The 25,042-nt window shown below is 39.6% G+C and overlaps 1 protein-coding gene and 1 long non-coding RNA gene across 5 annotated transcripts in view; one reads left to right on the top strand and one right to left on the bottom strand.

Moving 5' to 3' along the window:
* ATP11A (ATPase phospholipid transporting 11A) overlaps positions 1–5,411 on the top strand; it is a 117,936-nt gene extending 112,525 nt beyond the window's left edge. For 2 of the 4 annotated variants that reach the window (XM_030234154.2, XM_018908982.3), the window contains one exon: positions 1,206–5,411. In XM_030234154.2, coding sequence (XP_030090014.1) covers positions 1,206–1,463 — 258 coding nt within the window. In that variant the 3' untranslated portion in view covers positions 1,464–5,411. The remainder of the gene's footprint in view (positions 1–1,205) is intronic. The other 2 variants (XM_050970137.1, XM_050970147.1) reach the window with 1 other exon arrangement.
* A 1,407-nt stretch (positions 5,412–6,818) lies between these two features.
* LOC127059147 (uncharacterized) lies at positions 6,819–16,646 on the bottom strand. Its single transcript, XR_007776628.1, has 2 exons — positions 16,548–16,646; positions 6,819–8,456 (listed from the first exon to the last, which is right to left on the bottom strand). It is a non-coding gene; the product is annotated as an uncharacterized LOC127059147 (long non-coding RNA).
* Positions 16,647–25,042: the final 8,396 nt, after the last annotated feature.

Below are 25,042 nucleotides of genomic sequence, written 5' to 3'. Positions count from 1 at the left end.
AATCTGCTAATGTTTATGTAAAAATGTTACTATTTGGTCTATATGTGTTTAAAAGAACCCAGTCTAGGATAGTTTTGTGACCTTTACAAGAGTGTCTTTTTAAGAGAGCTTTCAGATTACTTACTCTAGATTATGCAAGAGTAGTGTTTCAAGCTTGTGATTGGCATTAAAGTGTCATGTTACATTGCAGCCAAAGTTCTCTAAGCTACATCATTAATATTTACTTTGTGATTTTGTCCTTTTGGTACTGTGTTCTGATTAAAAGGGAAGAAGGGGATGATAAGAATACAGGATTAACTGATTTATATAGCATTCATGGAGAGATTGATGAATAACATTGCTTTGAACCATGTTTATAATGCATTTATATGTTAGATACCATCACAAAACCTCCATACCTCTATACCTGGAAATTATATGTGCATTTAGTGAAAAGAATTTCATAAACTTGTTGGTGAGAGGCCTGTGCTAGTTTATTTAAGTTTGTGCACACATCCAGGCTTTTGTCATGCAGCTGTGGTGTTCTGTAGTCCTGAGCATTTCCTGAGTGGAAGTGCCAATTCTGCCAGAGTGTGGAGTGATTATGTGAGAAAGATAAATTTTAATGGGCAATTAGACCAAGATAGTACTGAGATGTACAGTATAAATTGCCTGTATAGATGGTACATGTAACCTAAGCAAGTCTAAAATTCAGTACTGCTTAGAAGTACAAAGCATGTGCATTAAACTCTGGAACCTTCATCTGTTAGCACAAACTGATTGTAAAGAATTTCCTCTCTTTGGAACTACTGGGCAAAGTACTTGAATCTGTCCTGTCTTAAAATTCCACATAAGAAGTTCAGGGATAAAAAAATGTACCAGGAGAAATTCCAAAATGAAACATAATCTTGATTTAAAACACTTTCATTTGAAGAAAGGCCTCTGTGTCTTCATCTCTTCTCTGAAGAGCCCATTATCAGGTTTAGAAGTTAAGTGTAAAATCATGCCTGGTTTTGTAGGTCTTAGTATAAAACTAATCATGTTGAAACTGGTTGATTGCAAAGCAACAGGAGGGATTATACTTTGACATGAAACAAATATCCAGAGTGGTGATCTAGGGAAAGGTGTTATTACACCAAGGGGACAGTGAAAAAAAACAATTATAGACTTTTTGTTCCAAGATTGTTTATTTACTGTGTATTTGTTTCCTTTTTTCCCTTTAACAGAAGGCATCGAGGCACTGTCGGGAGCACATCTCAGAATTCACACCTCTTGCCTGTCTGAAAAGCCCAAGATACAGGAGCAGTGACTGCAGCAATTCCCCAGCAAGAAGGTCTAATTCTCATTCTAAAAAAGTGATGTTTACGCAGTGGAGAGGCATTGATTATTCAGTACTTCCATCTGTCTTTGGCTATTCAAATAAGCATTGGCGTTCCAGTGCAGGCTACCACTACAGTGGGTCAGGTTTGGAAACATCCATATGACAGAACACCAAGTCAAGCCTTTAAAAACTGTGGTTTTGTTTATTTATTTTTTCAGGAAACAGACGTGTCACAGAGACATATTAAACTATATGTGGCTTTTGCTGTCTGAGGTAGTGTTGAGAAAACAGGATCAAGAGCTAGAAGTATGAACCCTTCCAGGCCAATAGGCCTCTTTTTATGTTTTGAACTACTGGAGCAATGAACAATCTGCACAGTCTGGTACTGTGAGACTGGTAGCACTAAAAATTCTCTTCATCCTGTGTCAAGACTTCTGTGTATTTACTACTTCTGTCATCTTTAGTGATTTTCTTTGTTACTTGAAGTGCAGTTTCAGTCAGTGACCTACATTTTGAGATCAACAGTTTTAATTTTCAGCCAGGAGCAATTGTCTCAGTTATCTCAAATGAAATTCTCTCAAAGCATATTTAACAATTGCTGTTTCTGATTTTCCTCTGTCCTTTTTTCTTTCTTTGCTCTTTCTGTAGAACAAACTGGTGTTTCCTCTGTGCAAATCTGCTTTCAAGAAACACTCTCTAATGTTCACTTCCTTGTAAGTGGCCAAATCAGGGCTATGTATGGTTTTGGTTAGTTTTCCCCTGTAGAAAGATAGGCAAAACAATCCTTGTGTAGAGTATGCACACACAATATGAAGTCAAGTTGGCTGTTAAACAGGTAAATATCACCAGTGTTGGTATTTACTTATAAACTGAATGTAAGCATTTTGCCTAAAACATCTTCGACTTTGTCAAAGATGCACATTACCTGGTGTTCTCACTTCCTGTCCCTATGATTGTAAAATACTTATAACAGAAAGTATTACATATTAAGCTTTTTTTGACACAGTTTGTTGGGTTCTTTTTCTTAAAACAAGAAAAGCTGTTTTTCTGGATGAGTATCTTTTGCTCTCTTGATTCATGCTCTTAATTCTGATTTTTTTTGTGTGTGTGTATGGTTAGATACTGGCTGATGGGCTTGGTAGATGTATTACAAAGCACACAAATGTTAGCTTTTGTAGGCAAACCACGAGGTGGCACATAACTGTTCACTAACAGTTGAACCACAGGTGGGATAGAGAAACTAGTTTGATTGCAAGGATTCTGTTTGAATTCCCTTAAGAATGACAGCCAACTTGCACTTCTGTTTTCTCTGCTACATTTATGTTACCTTGCAGTAATTCAACTATTAGCTGCATCCTTGTGTTGTTTCTTTAGTCCAGTGTTTTATTTTGGGGTGCAAAAATATCTGAAGCAGAAATGTGATTTCAGTCGATTTCAGCTTGGTGGTTACTGAGGATGGTTAATGGCCATCCTCATTCAATACCTCTGGGAGGACATTACCTAAAAATGTATTTCAGTGTGAAAACAAAATACTTGGAATCAGACCTGCAGCATTTATTGGAAGACCTGGGCAAGACACTGTTAGTTGTCTTTCATGTGGACAAGGGTGGCAGAGAAAAATTATTTCCCTTTTTGTGTTTTAACAAGAAAAAACAGAGGCAAAATAAGTTTACTTACTACTTTACTTTTTAATAATGGAAAAATCAACTTACTGGTAAATGTCCCTCACAGTATTCTGAGTAGTTTTCATATTAAACATTGATTGCCCTGGGTAAAGCAGAGATTATGAGTTATGAAATTTTCAGTATACCAAAGATAACAGAATTTTACAAAGTCTAACAGTGAACACCACAGATAAAGGTTTTTTATCATTTAACATATAGCACTTTTAAGTTTCAAAGAATATCCTTATAGCAGTAGCATTTTGAAATACATACACATGTGTGGGTGTGTGTACATATACTTGCCATTGCAGACTTGAATGTTGGTCAGTTAGAACCGTCCCCTACATAAAACACTGGTGTATATATTTTTAAGAGGTTAATATGGGTATACATTTTATACCAGTAGCAGTGACAAATTTCTTGTGTGTAGTTAACAAATTATTTGTAATGTATTTTTTAGAAATCTTAAAATTGCCTTTGCACTGAAATATTTTTCATACTGTAGCTATTTATAAATCTGTTTTACGCATACATTTGTTAACACACCATTTCTATTTTTTTTAAGTATATGTTTTGAAGGCTTTTTTTATAACTATAAGTTTTGGCCACTTAAATTTAGCTTAGAGTGGAGTTGTGGCTGAATGTTGAAATTCTAATGAATGTCAAATTAGAATACAGGTCTGTTGCTCTATGAGTCTCACCCAAGTTATTGATGTTTTGTTGGGATTTGTGGTAGCAGCGATTAAAGCGCTGTACTTACAGTGCTATATTATAACTGCTAGCTTTTTTACTCTGTAAAGCCTCCTGCTTTTTTTACTTTGTGAGTTCTATCTTTTAGCCTTAAATAAGGAAATTTTTGCTTGATATTTTTGAAAATGCTGCATTCCTGTTCTGCCTACTAACAAAGCAGTTCATTGCAAACTTCATGTAGCCCTGCACTTAGATATTGTTGACTACATTGTTCAGGCTGAAACATCTGTATACGTTGGAGAAATTTTCGTTAAACATGTCGTTTTTTGGAGGAGAAAGAATGCTTGAATTTAAGTGGAAGTTTCTGCTTTGATTTAGCAATACTTTTACCTTTAAAAGTTGGTGCTGTTTGTTTGTTAAAATAGACTGTTTAATGAAATGAACATAAAACATCAACTTGGCTTCACTTGATGTGTTTTTGCTTCAGTCCCTGTTACTATTGCCATGTAAACCTAGTCCACTGCAGCAGGTGTTAACCTGGGAGTTTTACTGCAAAAGATATAAAAGATGAAAAAGTAGAAATTAGATCAAAATGCATTAGAGTGTTTTATTATGGGTGGGACACTGAGAGAAGACAGATTTTTATGTATGAAGAAAAAAAAGAAAGAAGAAAAGTCTAAAAATGTATGTAACCTTCTAACTTGCCTCATTTAAATTGTTGCAGCTTTAACAGCATAATGTCTTCATAACTGCTTCTATAAATGTCTTGAAACTGGTAAGCACTAACCAAATGTATGTGAAGACTTAGAAAGTATTTCAAGCTTTTTGGCCACAGAAGCTCATATGTACCTGCAGTGGCTTGTGGCAAAAGGTCTTTTTTGTTTTACCATGTACAATAATTGTTTGTTCAGCCACTTAATGTAAAAGCTTACAGTTCACTTTCTTGCTTGCATTAGCCTGTGTGTCTTGAACCAACTGGCTTGCAAAAATAAGAGGAAAAAAATAGTGTAATTGAGGAACTGCTTTTCTTTTGGAAGCCAGTGGGATCCTTGTGCTCATGCTACTGTCTCTGTTAAAAAAGCTTTAATGGAAATTTGTGAAAGTATTACAAAAATGAAAACATACATGATTCTACTTTGCAGAATAATCAAAAAATCACTTTATATAGCTTTAATTTTTTACTGTGTGAAAATTCACAGGATTTCAATCTGCATTGTCTGGGACATAAATTCTGTGCTATGTACACTTTGCATTTTAGAGGTTCTTCCATGATCTAATGTAAAGTAGAATCTGCGAAAGTTGCTGTATGGGGCTGGGGGTAGTTATCTGTGCTTTAAACATTAAAGATGTCTGTAGTCATCAGCACCAAATACTGACACTTATTTTAATTGAATAATTTTAGGTGCATTTATTTGAAAATAAATCAGCCTTCAAATCTAATGTTCAGATTATCCTATACTACTTTATTCATTTGATTTGAAGAGTCAGTGTGTGAATACATTACTGTAAAGTTTCTTTTCAGTGCTGTTTTTAACTTTAATTTCTGTAGACAACCAAATATAACTTCTTTATATTCAGCCACATTTTGGATCCTTATGTAGAATATATAAGCAGGAGATACAAATCTGCTTGCAATAAATATAAACATTCAAGACTGGTTTAAGTTTGCTGACAAGTAATTACAGTAATTCTAGTATGAATATGAGATGGTTTCATATTACTCTGTAATAAAATGTAAGTCCATAAAGAAAACAGAATGAGTGTTTGATTTGGTTATTGAATATGTTTGTACTCATGCTTATTTCTCATACCATACATGGGTCCAGCAGAGTGCCACAAAAATGACAAAGGGGACTTGGAGCATCTCTCTTATGAGAGAATGCAGGAGCTGGGCCTGTTAAATCTAGAGAAGAGAAGACTGAGAGGGGATCTCATCAATACATATAAATATCTCAAAGATGGATGTCAAGAGGATGGTGCCAGGCTCTTTTCAGCAGTGCCAGCGACAGGACGAGGTGCACTGGCCCTAAACTAAAACAGTAGAAGTTTCACCTCAACATGGGGAAGAACTTCTTTACATTGAGAGTGGCAGAGCATTAATAGGCTGCCCAGGGGGCTTGCGGAGTTTCCCTTTCTGGAGACATTCAAAACCCACCTGAACACATTTCTGTGTCACCTGCTGTAGGTGACCCTGCCTTGGGTAGAAGGGTTGGACTGGGTGATCTCCAGAGGTCCCTTCCAATTCTACCAGTTCTGTAATTCTGTGATTTTCAGAGAGTGTGTAGCCAGCTAAAAAAGCAACTTAACAAAAAGAAATTCAAAGAAGGCTGGAACATGAGCTGGGGGATGGGGGGTTGTTCCAAAACTATTAGAAATTGGTACCAGTCCAGGAGAGCTTTGTTTCTCCTGCACAGATTAAGTGCTAAAGTTCTTTCCAAAGTAAACTCATAAGCTACACATGAGAGTCTGCCACATTTCCTTGCAGTTCTGCTGTGTGAGGAACCCAGAGCTATTTCTCTTTTCTTTTGCAATGTTGTGAATTTAAAGAAGCTGAAGTAAAAAACAATGTGCTCTGACATGTGAGTTGGTAGCAGTGTTCATAAATTCTTGCAGAAGAGGCTGAGTGCATGGAACGACAATGATTTTACTTTATTTGGTGATACAATTTCACAGAACTTCCTTCAGTTTCAAAGCCATTACAGCTCCAAAGTACATTGGCTCCATCAGGGTGAAGTTATCCCAGACAGCCTCCACAAAGCAGTTCAGGGTGTCAGATTTGATCCCTCCTGCTGCTGCTCTGAGGATATGTAGAATGCTCAGGCCTTTGTTCCTATATTGATTTTGCACTTCCCATAATAAAGGTTTCAGAGGAATGGGTTTGTATTTTTATGAGATTTTTATCTAAACAATACAAGAATGTTGTACCCATCTCCCTTTTGTACATCAAGAAATTTTGTGCTTCTACTGAATGAACTAGAGAAGGTAATTTGAAGGGGCTGTTTAAATAAGGAAGATGTTTTTCCCTTTACTCATGCAAAGAAGAAAATAATGCATAGATTGCAATTAGATAGGATATTACATTGAAACTGTTTTTAAAATAATGTGATGTTGTATCTGGATTTCAGGAAGAACACAGTACCCATACAGACATGTTACCACACAACTTCATTTTGCACATAAAATTACCTTTACTTATTTAAAGGAAAAAAGGATAGAAAATAATTTAAGTGACAAATGGTATTCTCAATCAAATACCATGTGTTTTCCAGTATCTTTTTAGTTATGCTCTTTTAGTAAGTTACATTATAGAATTGATTGAAAACTGGTTTTTATATTCTGCAGTAAGGCTACTCAATATTTTCTGCAATATATGCAACAGTGCTCTATAAAATCTTTCCTGAAGGTTATCTTGATGTGAAGTGAGGTAGGTTGGAGACAGACTGAAGTTCCTTGGTTTTGTTTTTCAAATATTCTGATTTCCTCAAGTGATACTCTACAGGAATTTAGAAACAGTATTTGACTATTCTATTAAAGCTTGTTGTGTGTTTCCACTGCACATACAGGTGTATTCATTTTCATTTTATTCAAATGCTAAAGCAAAACCCATACCCATTTAAAGGCTTCATTTACACTAGGAAGTGATAAGATAGGGATAAAACCAAATATATCCATTAACTTCCTTCATTATACAGATCAGTTTATCAGGTGCCTGTTGTCCCTATCTAGGTTTAAAAGGTTTTTTAAAAGAAAATTGCACTATGTGATCTTTCTTTTTAACTGGCAAGTCTGCAGTAAATTAATAATGTTGAGTCTTAATCATTAAAGTGTTGGTTTTCCATTTAAAGGTGACAAACAGTATTCAGTTTTATACCACCAAAAGTCTTGTTGTTTTCCATTATTCATTCTGGTTAAGAAATGAATAATTTTTATGCTTTTAAAAATACATAGGATGCAGTGTCCTGCTAGGTTCAGAGGGTTCCTATTTTAAGGAGAACTGCTGAGTCTTTTCTTATTTAATGTAGAAAAACTGATATGTTTTTCTTCCTAACAAAATAAGGAATGTAAATATTTTTTTCAAAAGTAGATCAACAATTTACCTTGAGATTTCAGACATCTAAGATTCTTCATGGTGAAATGTTAACCAAATTTGAAAGCTCTGAATCTTGCCATCTAATAAACACTGGGCTCTAGAAGAGAAGGAAAACAAATCCTGGTCCATGCATCAAGCCATCAAGTGATATGGTGATTTTTATTTCCTATAATACTTTCAACCAAGTAGCCAGCCTGTAAAAGCATTTTTCTAGGAAGTACTGAACAGGCTGCTTCCAGGATGAACAAAATTGCGTCGCTAGAGAAAGTTGTCAGTATTAATTAGGTTGAAATCTAATTGTTTATTCCCAGCTATGAAGAGGTAGTGTGTATAATTTCATTCAAAGTTATAGCCTGGAAATAAATGTTTCTCCTCCTGAGTGCTTTCAGGCACAACATCACAAAGCTTAACACTGATGCAGTGATGGAGCTCAGTAACAGTTGGGATTCACTTGGCTTTTAAGTGACTCTTCTTAGAAAGTCCAAATTTTGTATTAGTTTAACACCAAAGCTATCCTTGTGCTGAAAGAAACTGGTCTAGATGGAAAAAAGCTGAAGATCTTTCCACTGTAGATTGTACTGGAACATGAGTCAGGCTTCTCTGTCTTCTCAAAAACAGCGCACAGCAGATGATTTAGAAACCTCCTTCCAAATTGTCCATCTGGATTTCAACTTTTAAAGTTTCAAACTTTATTGTCCATTCAACTCTTGTTCTCCCTGTAGGTAGAAAATGGCATACGTATGTTTACATTTCCCCTTGCTTCTTACCTGGCATGCTGGGGTACCTCCCTTTCCCCTAGAAGTCTGTGTAACATAGCATGCTGAATTTTGAAAGGAACAAAACCATTCCTTTTATGACTGGGCAAACATAGTTCCATGCAGTTTAACAAGAGTGATCTCTCTTTTTCATGCTCTCTCAGAGGAATATTCAGCAGGCAAACCAGCAGATCTGAAGTAACGTGGTCACCACCACAATGGTTACCTGCCTTGGTTGCTTTTACACAAAAAGTACTTGATCATGTGCACCTAAACACACAAACTCTGTGTGTCCCCATCTCATGTGGGACATAATCACTCCTCTTCATCCTGCTTTTCCCAGGCCTCTTTCTCAGCAAATTACCTCTCAAAGTGAGCTTATCTGCTCTTTACTGAAATTGGGCACGTGTGGGAAATTCTTCTCCCTACTGAGTCCATTCATGCAAATTGTTTCAAAAGGGTACATGGTTTCATGGGACTCACTAAAATTTTTTTCTCATAAAAAACTGTGATTTGAAGGTATTGGGAAAAAAAGGATTTTTTAACCCAGTTAATTTATTGCAAACTACCTGTGTCCAACAATTTTGTCTTGACAAGAGAAAAGTTCTGTTTTCATACATACCCAAAGATTTTAAGCTAAAATAGAAAGGGAATGGCTATTAAAATTCTAATACCACTGCCACCCAGGAAATTCTTATCCATATTCAAAAGATAAATTTCACTCTGATCTCCTACTGATCTGGTTCTGCATCAATCATAGTTATATCTTTCAATCAACTTTGGGAAATATGCCATTATCCTGAGTCCATGAGTATCTGGATATTCTGTATCCTATCTGAACTCCGTATCTGTTATTATTATTGTTATTACTATTCCTTATCCTATCTGAATAAGGCACTTAACTTTAGCATCTTATATATCCAGATGTAGTTAATGAGAACTATCTGTCAACACTTTATTTCCAAATATGTATGAACACTGAAATACAGAAAGTTGAGATATATCTTAATTTCACTGGCAACTGATCCTCTCATTCAAGGAGGCTCCACCCTGACTTATTGTTTAAGAGTTGTTGCTAGAAGCTACTTGTGTTTTCCATGAGATTAACTGCCAACCACACTATTAACTTTTTAACTGTTTCAGTCTATGGAGATTTACATTCCCCTTACATTTCACAGAGATACACACTTACCAATCCTGATGTAATTAATTTTATATCCAGGTATTGAGCCAAGACACTAAGTTTGGAATTTTACTGATTTAGGGAGAAAAGTGGATGTTGTGCAAAAAGCCCGGGCTACTGCTGCCAGGCACTATAAATCCCACAATACTGCTGTCACTGATGTGTTTTGTCATCTCTATGTGGACACTGCAGGTGTTACATGAAAGTATGTTAGCTTGGGAGTTAGGAAAGTTAATTAGAGTGGCATAAAAATAAATTTCACTGATCCACAGTAGTAGGCATCCTCTCATGTGGATTGACCTGTAAATCTGATGAATGTCCATTTGAACCTTTGCCTGCACCTCACCATTTACATTACTGTTAACAGACATTTCATCTTTCTGCCACGTCACACCACTCTTCTTATAGTGTTCATGGGTTGCAAATCCATTTATTCTCTCTACCACCACATCAGATGTACTCAAAACTAACATTCTCTAATAATATTTTTAAAGAAAAATATTTGTTCAATCTCAAACAATTTCTTTGCTTTACTGTGAGTCTTCATTGTTTCATTTCAGTTGCTCCTTGGTGCACAGCCCAAAATTCTGACCTCAATTTTGTTTCCCACAGAACAAGACAGGAGCACCTGTGACTTAGAAATTCCTGCTTCACATACTGCAGACCAAAGCACACCATGTTTCTAGTCCCAGGAACTTTTCCAGTCCCCTCTCCCTCTCTGCCTCTCCTCTGCACAAGCAGAATTAAGTGGGAGTTGTGTATTTGGACAACTCAACCTCAAAATATGATCCAAGAAGCCAAATTGAGGTTCAGGTTCAGGCACTTACAGTTGTTTGTGTTAAATGCAGGTGTCTAAGCTCCCATTACAGCCAGCAGGAGATTTCCTGTTGGGTGAAATAAAAACAAATAGTACCTACAACTTGTTTTGAATCATTACATTCAGCACAAGTTCTTTAGTATGTATTGTATTTATTGTATTTGTTTGCATGTGTTTCTATTTACTGTCTAATTTACTGGGAATAAGCATAGTGAACTCCATTAATTATTTCAATTTTATTTTTTTTTAAGCTCTTGGGAAAACTAAGGAAAAACGTAACCAGGAGGAAGAGAAAACATACATGCCAAAGGATGTTCTGCATCCATGACAAAGAAAAAACCCATTGAATATTCTTGGTGCTTTCTGTCACTATGACAACAAAGACACAGAGACAGAAATTTTGCAATCTGAACAGCAAAGGTAGAATTTGGGGCTCTTGCACAGGCCATTAGTGGGATGAACATACAGTTTCACCCTCCCATATGAATTTTGCTGCTTGTGGCCATGTCCCCAGTGAATATTCTAGGGTTAATTTATTTAGCTTACAAGGTCTGGACCTTGCAGCCTGAAGCTGTAGAGTTTTGTAGGACCAAAGCATCTTCAGAGTTCCCTATCTCTAGCCAGGGGGTCTTCCTCCTTCCATTTAGACACTTGGGGCTACAGGCAGATCTCCCAGTCCTCCCAATACCTTTAACAGCTGTGGGACTGCTAACAGGAGACCTCGTCTGGCTTGCTACCCTGAAAGGAAGGAAGGGAGGAGAGGAAAGAGGATCATGTGCTCCACAAGTCAGATATGTTCCAGGAGTGGTGGAAGAGTCTGACTCTGTGCCAACCAGCCAGGTAAACAACAGGACAGATTTTCCACAGCCACTTCCAGAATGAATATTTGCTAAATCAAAATATGGGGAATTCTTGCCTTGGAGATTTCCCTATACATGCAGTAAACCACCTCCTGTCTTGTGACAGGCATTTAAGATTGCATTGCTCTTCCAGACCCTTTCTGGAAGCTCTGCTGTGCAGGGTAGCTATGGCACATCAGCTGCCTGAACTCTGCTTGCCTTTTCCTCCTACTGCTGTCCACGGTGTTGGTTCAATTAGAATGGAATAGCAAACAAAAAATAACATTTCCAGATTTCATAAGACCAGAGGAGTTTTTTAATCTGCCCTTTTAAATCCATGCAAATGAGAGGCTTTCTCCACATTAGCTGTAGTTTCCCTTGGTCCCCAGTCTTGTTGATATGGGTTTCCTACTACCTTCCAATAGGCAGGTCCCACCAAAGGAGTCTCCTTTTATTACCTGATTCCCTGGAGATAATGTTTGTCCCGTTTTATTCATTCCTCATACATCTTACAACACTGGAGTGTATCTCCACTTTTTTTCCAGTGACTGGTTCAGAGAATTATGGCAGTACATGGTAGGAGATTTACAAAGGATGACTTAATCTCCAGAATCCTATGTGTCTTCACACAAATAGTGACAAGAAGTCTCTCACTGGACCATCTGTTTTTTAAATCCCAAGCTTGTACACTGTTTTTTTGAATAAGCAGAGTTCAGGGAGGGTATCAAAGAGCAGCTGCTGTGCAAAGCTTTTTCCTTGTAGCTAATTAGCTTTTTTACTATTCACTACACATATTTGAGTGTCTTGTCCATTTGATTCCTGCCCAAGCCAGTTCCTTTTCCATTTGTTATGGCAATTGTTCTGTGTTTCATCAAGAACTCTGGTGGACACAAAAGGAGTATCCAGACATAACAAGCTGAATGTTTCACTGCACCCTTTGGATAAAATCTAACTTACTATAGGCTAAAAGGATGACCAACCTCTGCTGGTATTTGTAGCACACTCAGCTTGAATTTTCAGCCCTAGAGTAACCCTGAAATCAAGAGTCATTCTAATATTTATAGAGAGACTGGTGTCATTTTTACTGAGTTCCTAGGATTTGCATTAAAGTAAATATTTCATACCAGAGAAAGAAGAATTTCTGGAGGTACTTTAAGCCATCAGAAAGCAGAGTATAATTGCAATAGTGTTCCTTGAACCTATGAGTCATGTTAATGTTCATGGTGTAACAAGAAGACAGGCTAGATTTTTTAGCAACATATTTTGCTCACATCTTGTAAAAACATGATATTGTGTAGCTTACCAATGGGATGCTCTTAAGTTTTGACTCTTCCTTTTCCCAGTTTATTCAAATTTTCACTATATTTGCCTCTAATAAATTTTTCAGCCCTGTGTTTTACCTCTATTGCTCAGTTTGGGGTTTTTTTAGACTGCCTTAATTTTAATGAGAATTGGTTTACATCATTCACTAATTATTGCTATAACTATAAAGAAAAGACTCGTTGTTAATTTATGTAAAAAAAAAAAATTTCCTCTTGCCTGTATCCAGTCATTACTATTTTATTCTTGGTATGTTTCAAAAATCTCCCTAACTTACCCTGGAGAACTTCTGCAAATAACAGGTTTTAGTCTAAATTTTCTTATTTTTTTCTCAGTACATTACTATGATTTTACAGAGAGTTTCTGATTCTGTACAAGTTGTGGTTCAGACCAGTTGCTCAATAAAGGTCTCAGATTTTTTGATAGACCCAATTCTTGTAATCTGTTCCTGAAAGCCAACTGGTTGTCATTTTGTAGCTCCTCCCGACTTCAAAACTGGCAGAAACAGGTACAGCTGATACTAAGAAAATTTCATGCCATAGTGCCATAGTCAGTTCTGCTCTCACTTTAATTTCCTTCACATGATAATAATTTCCTATTTAGATTCCTTTGTACATCTCTTCTTACTCCTTGAGATTTAAAGTAACAGAATCACAGAATGAATTAATTTGGAAAAAGCCTCTGAGATCATCAAGTCCACCATGTGACTGAACACCACCTTGTCAAGTAGACCATGGCACTCAGTGCCACGTCCAGTCTTTCCCTAAACATCTCCAGGGACAGTGACTCCAACACCACCCTGGGCAGCCCATTCCAATGTACCATCAACCTTTCTGTGAAAACTTTTTTCCCTAATGCCCAACCTAAACCTCCTCTGGTGCAACTTAAGACTGTCCTAAATGTGTATTCTAGACTGTTCTTCTGGACAATTTTGGCAACAGACACAGGGCACTAGGTCAGGAGAAGTTAATTCCTGGACTACGGATCCTTTCTTCACTGTGAAAATATTGTTTTCTGCCTTCCCAGCCAGACTCCCAAAACACAGCTATGCCAGTGAGTCTCAAACACCTTGCAGAGTTTATCCATAATCCTCAACATCTGTGCAAGAGATGAGCAAGTTTGGCCCTCTCGTTAGATCCTTCTGGTCTTGTCCAAGCTTTTGTATAAGTTGAAAAAAGGAGTTATCAACACTAGCTCTATATTAATTTATAAACTTTCACACTGACAGCATCAGAAATACCATGTACACGTGTGTGAAGGAGGTACTCTGTGGTACAATATTTGCTAGAGCTGTAATACTTCACTGCACTTACAATTCCTAGGAATCCCACCCTACTCCTTATATTTAGGACAGATATTTTAAGAAAATTCAACCTCTTTCCAACCCGCTTTTACCTTCACCTGTTGTAATATGAAAGCACTTATTTGCTCTAGTGACTTTCTTTCTTTCTTTATTAATTTCTTCAGACCTAAATGCCATCTGTCCTCGACATTTGCTTGAAACTTAACTGGTCCTGCTGAAATTTGCCCCTGCTTCTTATCATTAGTCAAAACAAAAGTATTTTCCATAGAATAGGCAGTCTTATAAAAGCCAATGTTGTATTAATGAATATATTTTACTAAATGTAGAAGAAATAACATTTCTGAGTCTATTCATAATAGAAGTCTATTCATAATATGATCCATTTATTCCATAAACTCTGATACTACTAGCCAATGCAACTGTATCTTCCTTTGTGCAAAGATTTCTGCAGAAATCCTGCTCAACCAGTAAAATGCTCAATCTTCAGCCTGACCTCTCACTGCTTGACTCCAGCCAGTGCCTAAGGTTCTGCTTTGACACACAACACAGCAGGAATCACAAAAGTCAAAAGCCTCATGTTTCTACTAGCAAAAAAAGCAGGTCAGGAACTGTCCTTTGGCACAGGAACCAGCTGGCACAACATGGCTTTCATACACACCACTAAACTCTTATCTCCTGAAATAGGTCAGTTCCAGGCAGACAGTCTGCTGGGAATGGCCAGGCACACATGGACCCTTGAGCTGTGCCACAGCTGTTTGCTAGGACAGCACCACACCAGGGACACTACAGAGGATGACCAGTGCAGGGCTTTAATCCTGAACCCCAGACCCATTTAGTTTACTGCTGTAGGGGTAGCTATAGGGATAGAGATCAAACAATGCCTGCAACACTAAACAGAACTGAAATCTAAACTGTATGTTTGATTGCTGCCTCCCTTGTGCTTCAGAGACTTCTTTCAAAGATATTTTTGACAGTATCTCCAAATTAAGGCATCCTCTCTGCTCTTTCATGTCATCATTAATTGGCCTTTTTCCCTGGACAACCAACCAGATCTTTTCAACCAACACTGAAAATGATCTTGTGAGGTACTGGAAACAAAAAAAAAAAAAAGAAAAAACAGTGATCTATCTGAATCTGCACTTTCTGTCTGCAATCCCCTGTTTCACAGTGAAGCGTCACAGGGTCACTCTTCCCCATGACATACTGAAGCACATCTTATGGAGAACAGACCATGGCTACTGCTAAGTTGACTTGGTTACCTACTTGCATCTCAGGTTCTGTTTGATCCACATTTTGAGCTAAACTGCCTTTAGAAGCTGCTAGATACCAAAATCTTGTTTCTGTAAACCATCTCCTGACACTACTGTCGATCACTGGGCTTCAAGAAAGAACATTTCAGGTTATTAAGGAGACAAGTGTACAGTTCATCTCTAATCTGGTATATTTCTCAAAATCAGAAGCCTCTAGTACAAAAAAGAAGTGCATGAAATATGTGCTGGCCCTACTTTGTCCTCAGCTCTGAAATATTTTTCCTAAAAAGTTTACTGCCTGAAACTTGCAGTTGCGTTGTCATGAACATAAACAATTGCTGTTGCAGCAGGGATGGAGAGAGCAGCATTGAGGACTGCTGACTAGGTGAGTGGAGATTGGGAAAGCCTGTGGTCACTCAGGGACACACCTCAGGTGCTTCCCATGAAGCAGGCATCTTTGCAGCTCCCATTTCTCATGTGCTTGTACATGCAGCACACAAAAGCACATGCTCTGCACTGTTTTGCTTAAAAGCAAAAGGTTTTAATGCTTGGGGGTGCCTGAATAAAAAAGCAAATACCTGTTGTTGGTTGAGTTGTTGCTTTTTCTTTTCTCTTTTTGTAATGGGAAAACAAATCTACTTCCAGCTGTTCAATTGTGTGATGAAGATGTAAACACAAAAAGTGCTGTTACCTTCGTATACACATTCCATTAAAAGCAAAACAAAACGCTGGGAGCCAAACACTCAAATACCAGGAAACATCACAACTGAGGCTGCAAAACTTCACGTGGCACAAGGTGTTCCTCTCCGCTATTACGGAACCAGGGAATGGTTCAGATTGGAAAAGACCTCCAGGATCATCAAGATCAACCTTAAACCCAGCACTGCTACTAAACCATGTCCTGAAATGCCACAGTTCCCCAAAAGATGAGGCAATACTCCTACAGGTAGTAACAGCTTTCGGGGAAACAACCACTTTTCACTGCAGAAGGCACACAAAGCCCCTCGCTCCAGAGAGCCCTCCCCGCCCGGGGAGCACCTGTCCTTTGTAGCTGGCGGCGAGGAGCGGCGGTGCCTCCCCAGCCCTGACAGGTGCTCCAGGTGAGCGCTCCCGTCCCTCACCCCGCCACACAAAGGGCCGCGGCCGCCAACCGCGGTAGCCCGCACGGAGCGGGGGGTGCCGGTGCCGGGGCGAGGATCGGAGCCCGGACAAAAGGCAGCCCCTCTCCGCCGCCTCCCCGCCCGCGGGCGGGGCCCGGCGGCGCCTCCCCCGCACTCCATCCCATCCCGCTCCCTCCCTCCCGTGCCGCGGGCCCCGGCGGGAGGCGCTGCCCCACTTGCCCGGTTGAGCTGCTGAGCGCCGGCGGCAGCGGCCACCTGGTCCTCCGGGCAGGGCGGCGAGGTGAGTGAGGCGGGCGCCTCATGGCCGCGGGAGCCCCGCGGGAGCGGCGGGGCCGGGCCGGGCGGGGCCGCACCCGGGGCAGCCGCGCGTGTGGGGCGGCGCGGCCGCTCCGCGCTCACCGGGGCGGGGCGGCTCCGCTCCGTTCCGCTCTGCCCTGCCGGGCTCCGTGCCGCTTCCTGCCTGTCCGGTTTGCCCCCCTCGGTGTCGGCGGCGGTGGGTCCGGGCTGGGGGAGGAAGCCGAACAAAGGCAGGCACGGTAACCTGCCTGAAAACGAGCGGACAAATGAAAAACGTGGCGCGCAGCCCGGGATGCCCTCTCCTCCCGAGGGGCGTGGGGGAAGCCGGGGCTGCCCCTGCCCTGCCGCAGTTCGAGCAGGGCTTGTGCCCTTGGGGCTGCTTCCCCGAGTTACATCCCCGAGTTATATCCCCGAACTGGAGAAACAAAGCGGTCCTTTGGTATGAAGAAGGTGTTAGAGATGCGGGGTGTTGTTGGCTGGTGTTACCTGCAATGGTTAATCACAGGGACTATAAAAGGGGATGTTTCTGCCGCTTGTGGTGTTTATTTCCCTTTTGTATTTCATTGGGGCTGGACTATTAAAATAAATTTGCTGGCTGTGTTTGTAGATTTGTCGATGGTTTTGTTGGTTTGGGCTTGTTTGTTTTTTGTGTGGGGTGGTTTTTTTTTCCTTCTGTTTCTTTTGTATCTACAAGAGGAAGGAGATTTAAGTGTTTGCAATCTAAAACAAGAAATAAAGGTTTATTTAAAGATATTTTTAGCCAAAAACTTTGAAAAGGAATTTAAAACTTTATCTTGATAGACTTGTTAATGGCAAGAGCCTATTTGCTCTTGCAAGCCCTTTATTTCCTTTGTAGAGCCAGTTTGATTTAGTGATTTCAGAGTGACTGCGACTGTGAGTAGCAGAGAAATAGAAAAACTCAGAAAGCAAATAAATGGAAGCCAATTTTTTTTTCTTAAGGATCTTTTGTAGGTTGCCTTTTAATGATAATCATAAGTCCTTTTTGGAGCTTATTAGTACAAACAGCTTTTCTGCCTTGGTGAGTGGAACAGTCAGTTTAATGTTCAGTAGCAGGGTCTGTATTTATTAAAGGTACTTACCCTGTGCAAGTTTAGTTAGCGCGTTGAAAGAGAAATAATGTAATTCTGAAGAGAAGTAAACATTGTTTTAGTAGGAGGGGGAGAGGATGAACATTTTTTGTGGACCCTAATTCAAGAAGGTGCTAAAGCACATGTCTAATAAAAGCATAGTGGTAGGGTAGGGAAGTGAGCATTGTTTTTGTACTTGATGTTGCATGCCCTTTTCTTGTGTTTTGGGCTACCACACAATGCTCTTGTCCATTCTTATCCCTTCTGTGGGGAGGTCTGGGTCATGCACATGATTTCTTTTTTTTTTTTTTTTGTGTTGAGCTTTGCAACTCTTGGGTTTCAGATGGCTTCCAGAAGTGATATGCTTCACTGATTTGGCACTGGACTATAAAAAAGTAATTACAGAAGTTGTGTGGAAAGGCCTCATTTTGTTTTGGTTTTTTTTTTTTAATGATGGAGGTCTGAAAAATCAGTCTTGAAGGCATCCACCTGTGTGCAGTGTTGAGGCTTTGCAGGAGCTTCAAAATAGCTACCAGATTTAATAGTCTTAAAACATACATCTACTCGAAACTTCGAACCCAGCGCTCCTTTCACAATTAACATTGTCAGTTGCTGTTTCTAACAAAGTTACACTGTTGGGTAAATCTATAACAACTTCATTAGGAAGTATTCATCATGGTTACTTAACAGGAAATTAAATATGAGTAGATTGGAAGAGAACTTGCCTCCTCTTTCCTAAAGCATTACCTTTACCTTGCCCTTAGGTTCAACAAATTCTGCAGGCACAGGACATGGGCAGTACTCTCCATCTCTGTAGGCATGCAGTTGGGGAACGTTTCTTGAACCTTAGGAAACCTCAGCCATGTCTTTTTTTTCCTTCTGTGTGTGTGATGGTAAAAGACTGAAGGCTGAAGCTACGAGTCTGGAGGGATTTCTTAGTGGGTTATTGCAAAATGCTTTTGATCTGCCACAAGCTGGGTTTGGGGAGGGGTGGGGGTGGGAGGAGGAAGAGAAGGGACATGTGGAGTAGATGTTCTGTGGGCCCTTTGAAACTGGACACCTATTATATGTTTGTCAGCAAGTTGGTGGTATGAAGTGACCCAAGTGATCTCTCAGGGACCTGTGTCCTCTAAGCTGAGCAGAGCACGTACTCCTGTTTTACGGTCACTGAACAAAGGCACTCTCCTTGGAGCTTTCTGCAGAGAAAGATCTTAGATGTTCCAAGTTCTGATTTCAAGAGGAACTGCTTTTACTGTGATGCTTGCTCCTGTGATAAATAAATTAAAAAGCAGAATGTGCCACGTACTTGCTGACCTTCAGAAAGGAGCATGTATTTTTCTTCTTTCAGCTGAATTAGTCTGGGAGTTGGGATTTGTGTGCTTGGTCACAGCAACCTCTGAGTTAAACAAATGGGATTTATGTAGTGTCCTCATTCTGGTGGGCAGCATCTTGTGTTTGTCGTGGCTTTGTGCATGGAATAATGCATTGGTGTGATGGGAGTTTGGGTTTATTATGACAACAGCTTGAACAAGGGGAGATTTGTCAGCCCCTTGAAATAAGGGGTCAAGTACAAAACCAGCTCATTCTCCACAGAGTACTGTACAGCACTATCAGCTTCTATTGTGTTTCAGGCTTGATCTAAAAATGAAACCTGGCTTGTCATTCTCTGGGGTCTTGGAAAAAAATCTGTGAAATGTGATCTGAGTGAAAATAGATACAGTGAACTGTTTCAGAGACATATAAGCTGCTCTTCATGCTGCATTAGAAGACACCATGTTCAGGCCAGTATTTTATTTGATGTCTCATGGATGGAAAGAGGTATAAGTGGGAAAGAAAGCCGGGGTTGTGGGGGCTGTATGAGGGGGGAGGAGGAAAAGTTTAGATATCTAATTCCAAAAGCTCCATTTTCAGGAATGTAGGTGGTTTGGTGGGAGTTTTAAAGCTAAGAAAATTATGTTTTTGCTAATAATGATCTCTAGGCAACTGGTATTCTATAATATGGAGGTTTTCTCACACTTACATTAACAGTCCTCAGACTCTGACTTCTCTTTGGTTATACTCACTGAAAATATGGAAGTCTTGCATTCAGCATTAGACATCACGTTTGTACAGAGGGAACAACAAGCCACTTTTCAAATTCCATGCTGTATAAAAGTTGAAAGCGCTGGTTTTGCCTGTTTGCAAAGGGGAAGTGTGGCATGTATAAGGTCCAGCAGAACATGGGATGGAGCTCAAGTGATATTGCTTACAGCCAGTTGCTTTGTCCAAACCCCATTTTATTCCTGCATGGAGCTGTTGTTTCCTTGTCCATGGATGGCTTAGTGAGCCCTGGGCCCGTAGTTCTGAAGAGAATGTGGCTGAGTACTTGAAACTCTTCCTGTACCTGTGTGCAGTGGGCAGAGTCAGGCACTAGGGAAGGTTTCTCAAGGCTTGGGAACCCAGCTACCCTCTGTCATCCTAGGTTTATCTTTTTATTGTTTTTGTTAGAGGTCTTAAAATATAATGCACAATTCTGAGTTGACTAACAAAAAATAAACTTCTTATGGCTTTCTGCCTCAAAAGGAGGAAGGAAGACGGCTGAGTGACTTTGTTTAAATTTGTAAGCATTTCTCAAAGAAGTGGCTACCTATAGGATGAAAAGTTGAATAAATAAGAAAGCATTTGTCTTATGAAACACATTTGATTTTTTTTCCTTTGTAGAGGCCTCAGGTTAGCTCTTGCTAAATAGTCTAGCATTTTCTTTGAAATCTGTGTTTTCTACATCAGCCTGTTGATGACTTTTAATGGTTTGTGAAAGTCTTTTAAATACAAAATGAGACCCTTTATCTGGAAGGACTGCTTAGTATTCAAGTTAAATGTGGATCACAGTCCAATTCCAAATGAGAAAAAATTTAGTCTTTAAATTGGTTTTGACTTAAAACATGTGAGGGCATTCTGTATGCCCTAGAGAGAGATTAGAATGGGGCTTTGTTGCTGATTTTTTCCTCTTCATCTCTCTGAAAAAAATGTAAAACGACTGGGAGAAGGGCAAGAGTAGAAATACAATATCTCTATAGGAAGAACTTGAGTCATTTCATGGACTTTACTGAAATCCTAAAGTGTTTCATTGTTTTTATTATGTGACTCATTCTTTGTGGCACTCTGTTGGTAATGTATACAAAAGTGGGACTTTTCATTATACCAACTCAGGTTGATCTGCAGTTGCCTTGGACTCTCTGGAGTTGAAGTAAGGGGCTGATGAGCCTCAGAGGATGCCCATCTCTCTTACTGCAGGGAATGCTGAAGTCATGTGAGTTAAGTAGGTTCTTAACTTAAACATCTCAGTTTCACAGCTGATCTCAGATGGGAGGAGCCTGGGCCATAATGTGTGTCTGATGTATTTTGCACTTTCCCCTTGCATTGGGTGATGGGAAGAATTTCTGGCCAGCATTGCAAAGCATAAAAATTGGGAAGAATGCTTCAGATGAATACATACATCTGAAATAAGATTCTCAACAGATAACAGGTTAAAATATCATTCAGTGTGTTTTAATCCATGCTAAAATAAAGATACTGGTGTCCAGTTCAGTCCAATTCTCCTGCAGGGTACATGGATGAGCTCTTACACCATCATCTGGACTCTGCTGTCTCTATTGATGTGGGTGTACTGAGCTTGGTGAATTACTAAGTTTAAAGCTGCTATCCAGGCTGGATATTAAACAGTTTTTCTTTAAGGGCATTGGCATTAAGTGTCATCGTGTCTATGGAAAATAAGTGTGTGAAATGTTAGTAGGTGCTGAATTAGGAGTGGTTTTCCCCACACAAATACGTTTTATTTCTCAGTGACTTAAATGGAATAATGATGAAAGCACAGCAGAATGCTGCACTGATTAAATGCTGAGGGGGGTAATTCACAGGACGATCTGAAAATATCACACGAGTGGTCTTAGAAGGGAGATATATTTAAATGTTTGTGTTACACCTGACTAGAAATAATGCCCTTCACCAGGGAAATGGCTGAAGAAATTACATCAAGTGTCAGCAACAGGGATCTAGTAACAGTGCATGATGGATTGAGGGTGATGGGGACCCTGGGAGATGGGTTTAACTGCTGTGGTGAAGTGGCTGCAGAATGTGGATTTAAGTTTCTGAGATAACTGTGTGCCTTACGTAATCTGGTTACATTTGAAGATAATAATTAACTACTGCCTTTGCAATGTTATTCTTGAATAAAGGGGGATTTGGATGGAAAACTGAAGTAAATTTAATGAAATGTGTATGCAAAGTGATTCAAATAGGATTCTTGCTTTGAAAAACTGTTCTTTTGTCTGAGTTTCATAAGCATTGTTTCAGGAAGCATTTGCACCTTAATTAAGGAGTAATGTGAAGTTAGGAATTAAGGATTTTAAGAATATTATTACCTATGTACAGCTCATGGGCCTACAGGTAGAGAGGTCCTGGCTGCAGTGAAGTCTGCCGGTGCCTTTGTGTCCTGACAAATAAATCTAGATTCTGCCCCTGCTTTTCCTTGGGAAATACACCAGCTTTGATGTCTGCAATCTAATTTAAAGCAACAGAAAAATTCAGATTCTCAAGCAGTATTTGTTCTAGCACATGAAACTGAGGTTTGGGAGCAGTTGTTCAGATCTACAAATGTCAAAAGGAGATTTCAGTCTTGGGCTTTTTCCATGGTGGATCAGCCCAGTTTTATGCTGGCTGAGGGTATGACTTTATCTTTGGATGCTTTGAAATAATAAGAAAAGTTACTTGTGTCTTCAGTGTCATCATTGCAGTGATCCAAGAGGAGGTACCTCCACCAGGGATGCTTTTACTATTTGGAACATCTTGTGTTAGCTCATAAACCAAAAGAAAAAGTTAAGATTTTTTTGTGGTTTCTTTCTTCTATTTCCCTTTTCCTAGGCAATTTTGGTCAAGAAGGTTTATGAACATGCAAGCTGCCTCTCTTCATGGAAGTGTGACAAACATATACAGTAACTATCTCAGCCCTCATATATTTTTTCCCCCAACTTCTTTGCCCCTAGAGTTCCTAATGTGTTTTCTTAAGATCTAAGTTCAAATTACCATTCTTAAAATCAAGATGATCAGTGGATCAGAAAGTAATTGAGGATTAAGGTCATAAATGCGTGTCTTTAACTGCATAGAGACACCTTTATATGCTGTTTGTGTATAGTTATTTCTGGTAATATTCAGAAGTTACCATTCTTTAAAGAAAGGCAATGAATTTAAAAAAAAATATTCCTAGAGTAATTTGCTGACTTCTGAAGCATAGATCCAGCTGCTTCTCAGTTCACCTTGCACAGGAGCAGGGAGAAAAACTGAAGTTTCTGGGATTCTTGCCTCTTGCAGAGAAGACTTCTCCATCTTTGCCCCAATTCTTGGGGTAAAAAGTGGATAAATTAAACTTCACTAAGTGGCTTTAAGAAGTAATATCTATTTAGTGTCTCAGATGTGAGGGTAATTGAAAGAATTCCCCCTTCTCTCACAGAATTGAAAAAAAAAAATTGAATTGCTATGAAGTGCTTTTTTAATGAAATCCCCTGTGCACACTTGTGCCTGTCACTGTACCTGGCATGCCAGACAGTTGTAGAGGCAGAAGCAGCTTAAAACTGTGTCCTATTTGCTACATACATTATTTACTAGCAGAATGTGCATTAGTACAGCTGGAAGTGTTTGCCACTTTCTGTGTGACAAGAGGGATGTGTGCAATGAACCTGTCCAGTACAGCAGCTATAGAAAGAGTTGAGCAATTTGCTTTTAACTCCATTACCCACCCTCTGACAAGCCCTGCAAAGCCAAAGTCTGGAAATAGGCAAAGAGAACTAAGGAAATGGCAGTATGTTGTCTAAAATAAAACAAAATTGCTCTCTTTAAACTGGGGAGAAGGTGCACCTTGCTGTAATACTTGAAGGATGTTTTATCTGGAAATCTTCTCTTCTGTTAAGTATTGCAGTAAGTGCCAGAGAGAGTACTTTATTCTTCATGGGTGATTCCTGAGGGATTTGGTGCTAAATAATGTGTCTTTTTTTGCCTTTTTTTAAACAGATAGAAATTTTATATTAAGAAGGCTTTTAAAGTGGATTTTGCTTTGTTCAGGTCTATAACTGACACTTTGAAATGTAATACAGAGAATGCAGACTTACTGTTAATATCCCTGGTCTGGAGTGATGCTTTTACTCAATTTAATCAGCAGCTAGATACAGATACACTAGAAACACTTGTATTCTGATGCTTGCAGGACAAATTAAGATTGTGCATCTGTTTCTTTTCTAAAAAGCATCAAATTTGCCCTGGGAGATGCATATCTCCCCTACTTGGGCCTGGTGCTGTCCAGATGGACTTGGAGAAGCCTGTCAGGTCCCTTGTGGTCAGAGATTTGGACCATTATTTTTCTTGCCTATATGCCTTCTGGTGGAGAGTGGGAACAAACCCATCTCTGGATGTGGTGTAATTTCCTGAAGAGTACAGAGGAAGCAAGGACAGGTATCCTGGGAAGAGTATGGGGATGCAGTCCAGTTGTAGGACTGTGGTGAGGAAGGCCAAAGTGAAACTGGAGCTGAACTTGGCAAGGGATGCAAAGAGTAACAAGAAGGGATTCTATGGGTTTATCAGCCAAAAAAAGGAAAATCAAAGAAAGTGTACCTGCTGATAAGCAAGGCTGGCATACTGGTAACAGTGGGTGAGGAGAAGGCTGAGGTGCTCAGGCTTCACTGGCAGCCTCGCTTCCCACGCTTCTCAAGTAGATGAACTGCAAGATGGGGACCAGAGCAGCAAGGTTCCTCCCACTGTAGGATAAGATCTTGTTTGTGACCATTTGAGGAGCTTAAAAGTATGGGACCTGATGAGATGCATCCCAGAGTCCTGAGGGAACTGGCTGATGTTGTCAAGCCATTCTGCATGATTTGAAAAGTCATGGCAGGTGAAGTCCCCGGTGACTGGAAAAAGGAAAACATTGGACCCATCTTTACGAAGTGTTGAAAGGAGGACCCTGGGAACTGCCAACCTGTCAGCGTCATCTCTGTGCCTGGAAGACCATGGAACAGATCCTCCTGGCAGCTGTGCTCACATGGAGGTCAGGGAGGTGATTAGGGACAGCCAGTATGACTTCACCAAAGCCATGTCCTGTCTGATCATCCTAGTGGCCGTCTATGATGGAGTGGCCACATCAAGTGATGAAGGAAGGGTAACAGATGTCATTTATCTGGACTTCTGTAAAGCTTCTGACATGGTGCCCCACAACATTCTTCTCTCAAAACTGGAGAGAGTTGGATTTGATGGTGGACTGTTCAGTGGATGAGGAGTTTGTTGGATGGTCATATACAGAGGGT

The sequence above is a fragment of the Serinus canaria genome, chromosome 1 (assembly GCF_022539315.1).
Source record: "Serinus canaria isolate serCan28SL12 chromosome 1, serCan2020, whole genome shotgun sequence".
NCBI lineage: Eukaryota > Metazoa > Chordata > Aves > Passeriformes > Fringillidae > Serinus > Serinus canaria.
Note: the sequence above shows the minus strand (reverse complement) of the source record. Positions and strands in the feature narration are given on the sequence as shown.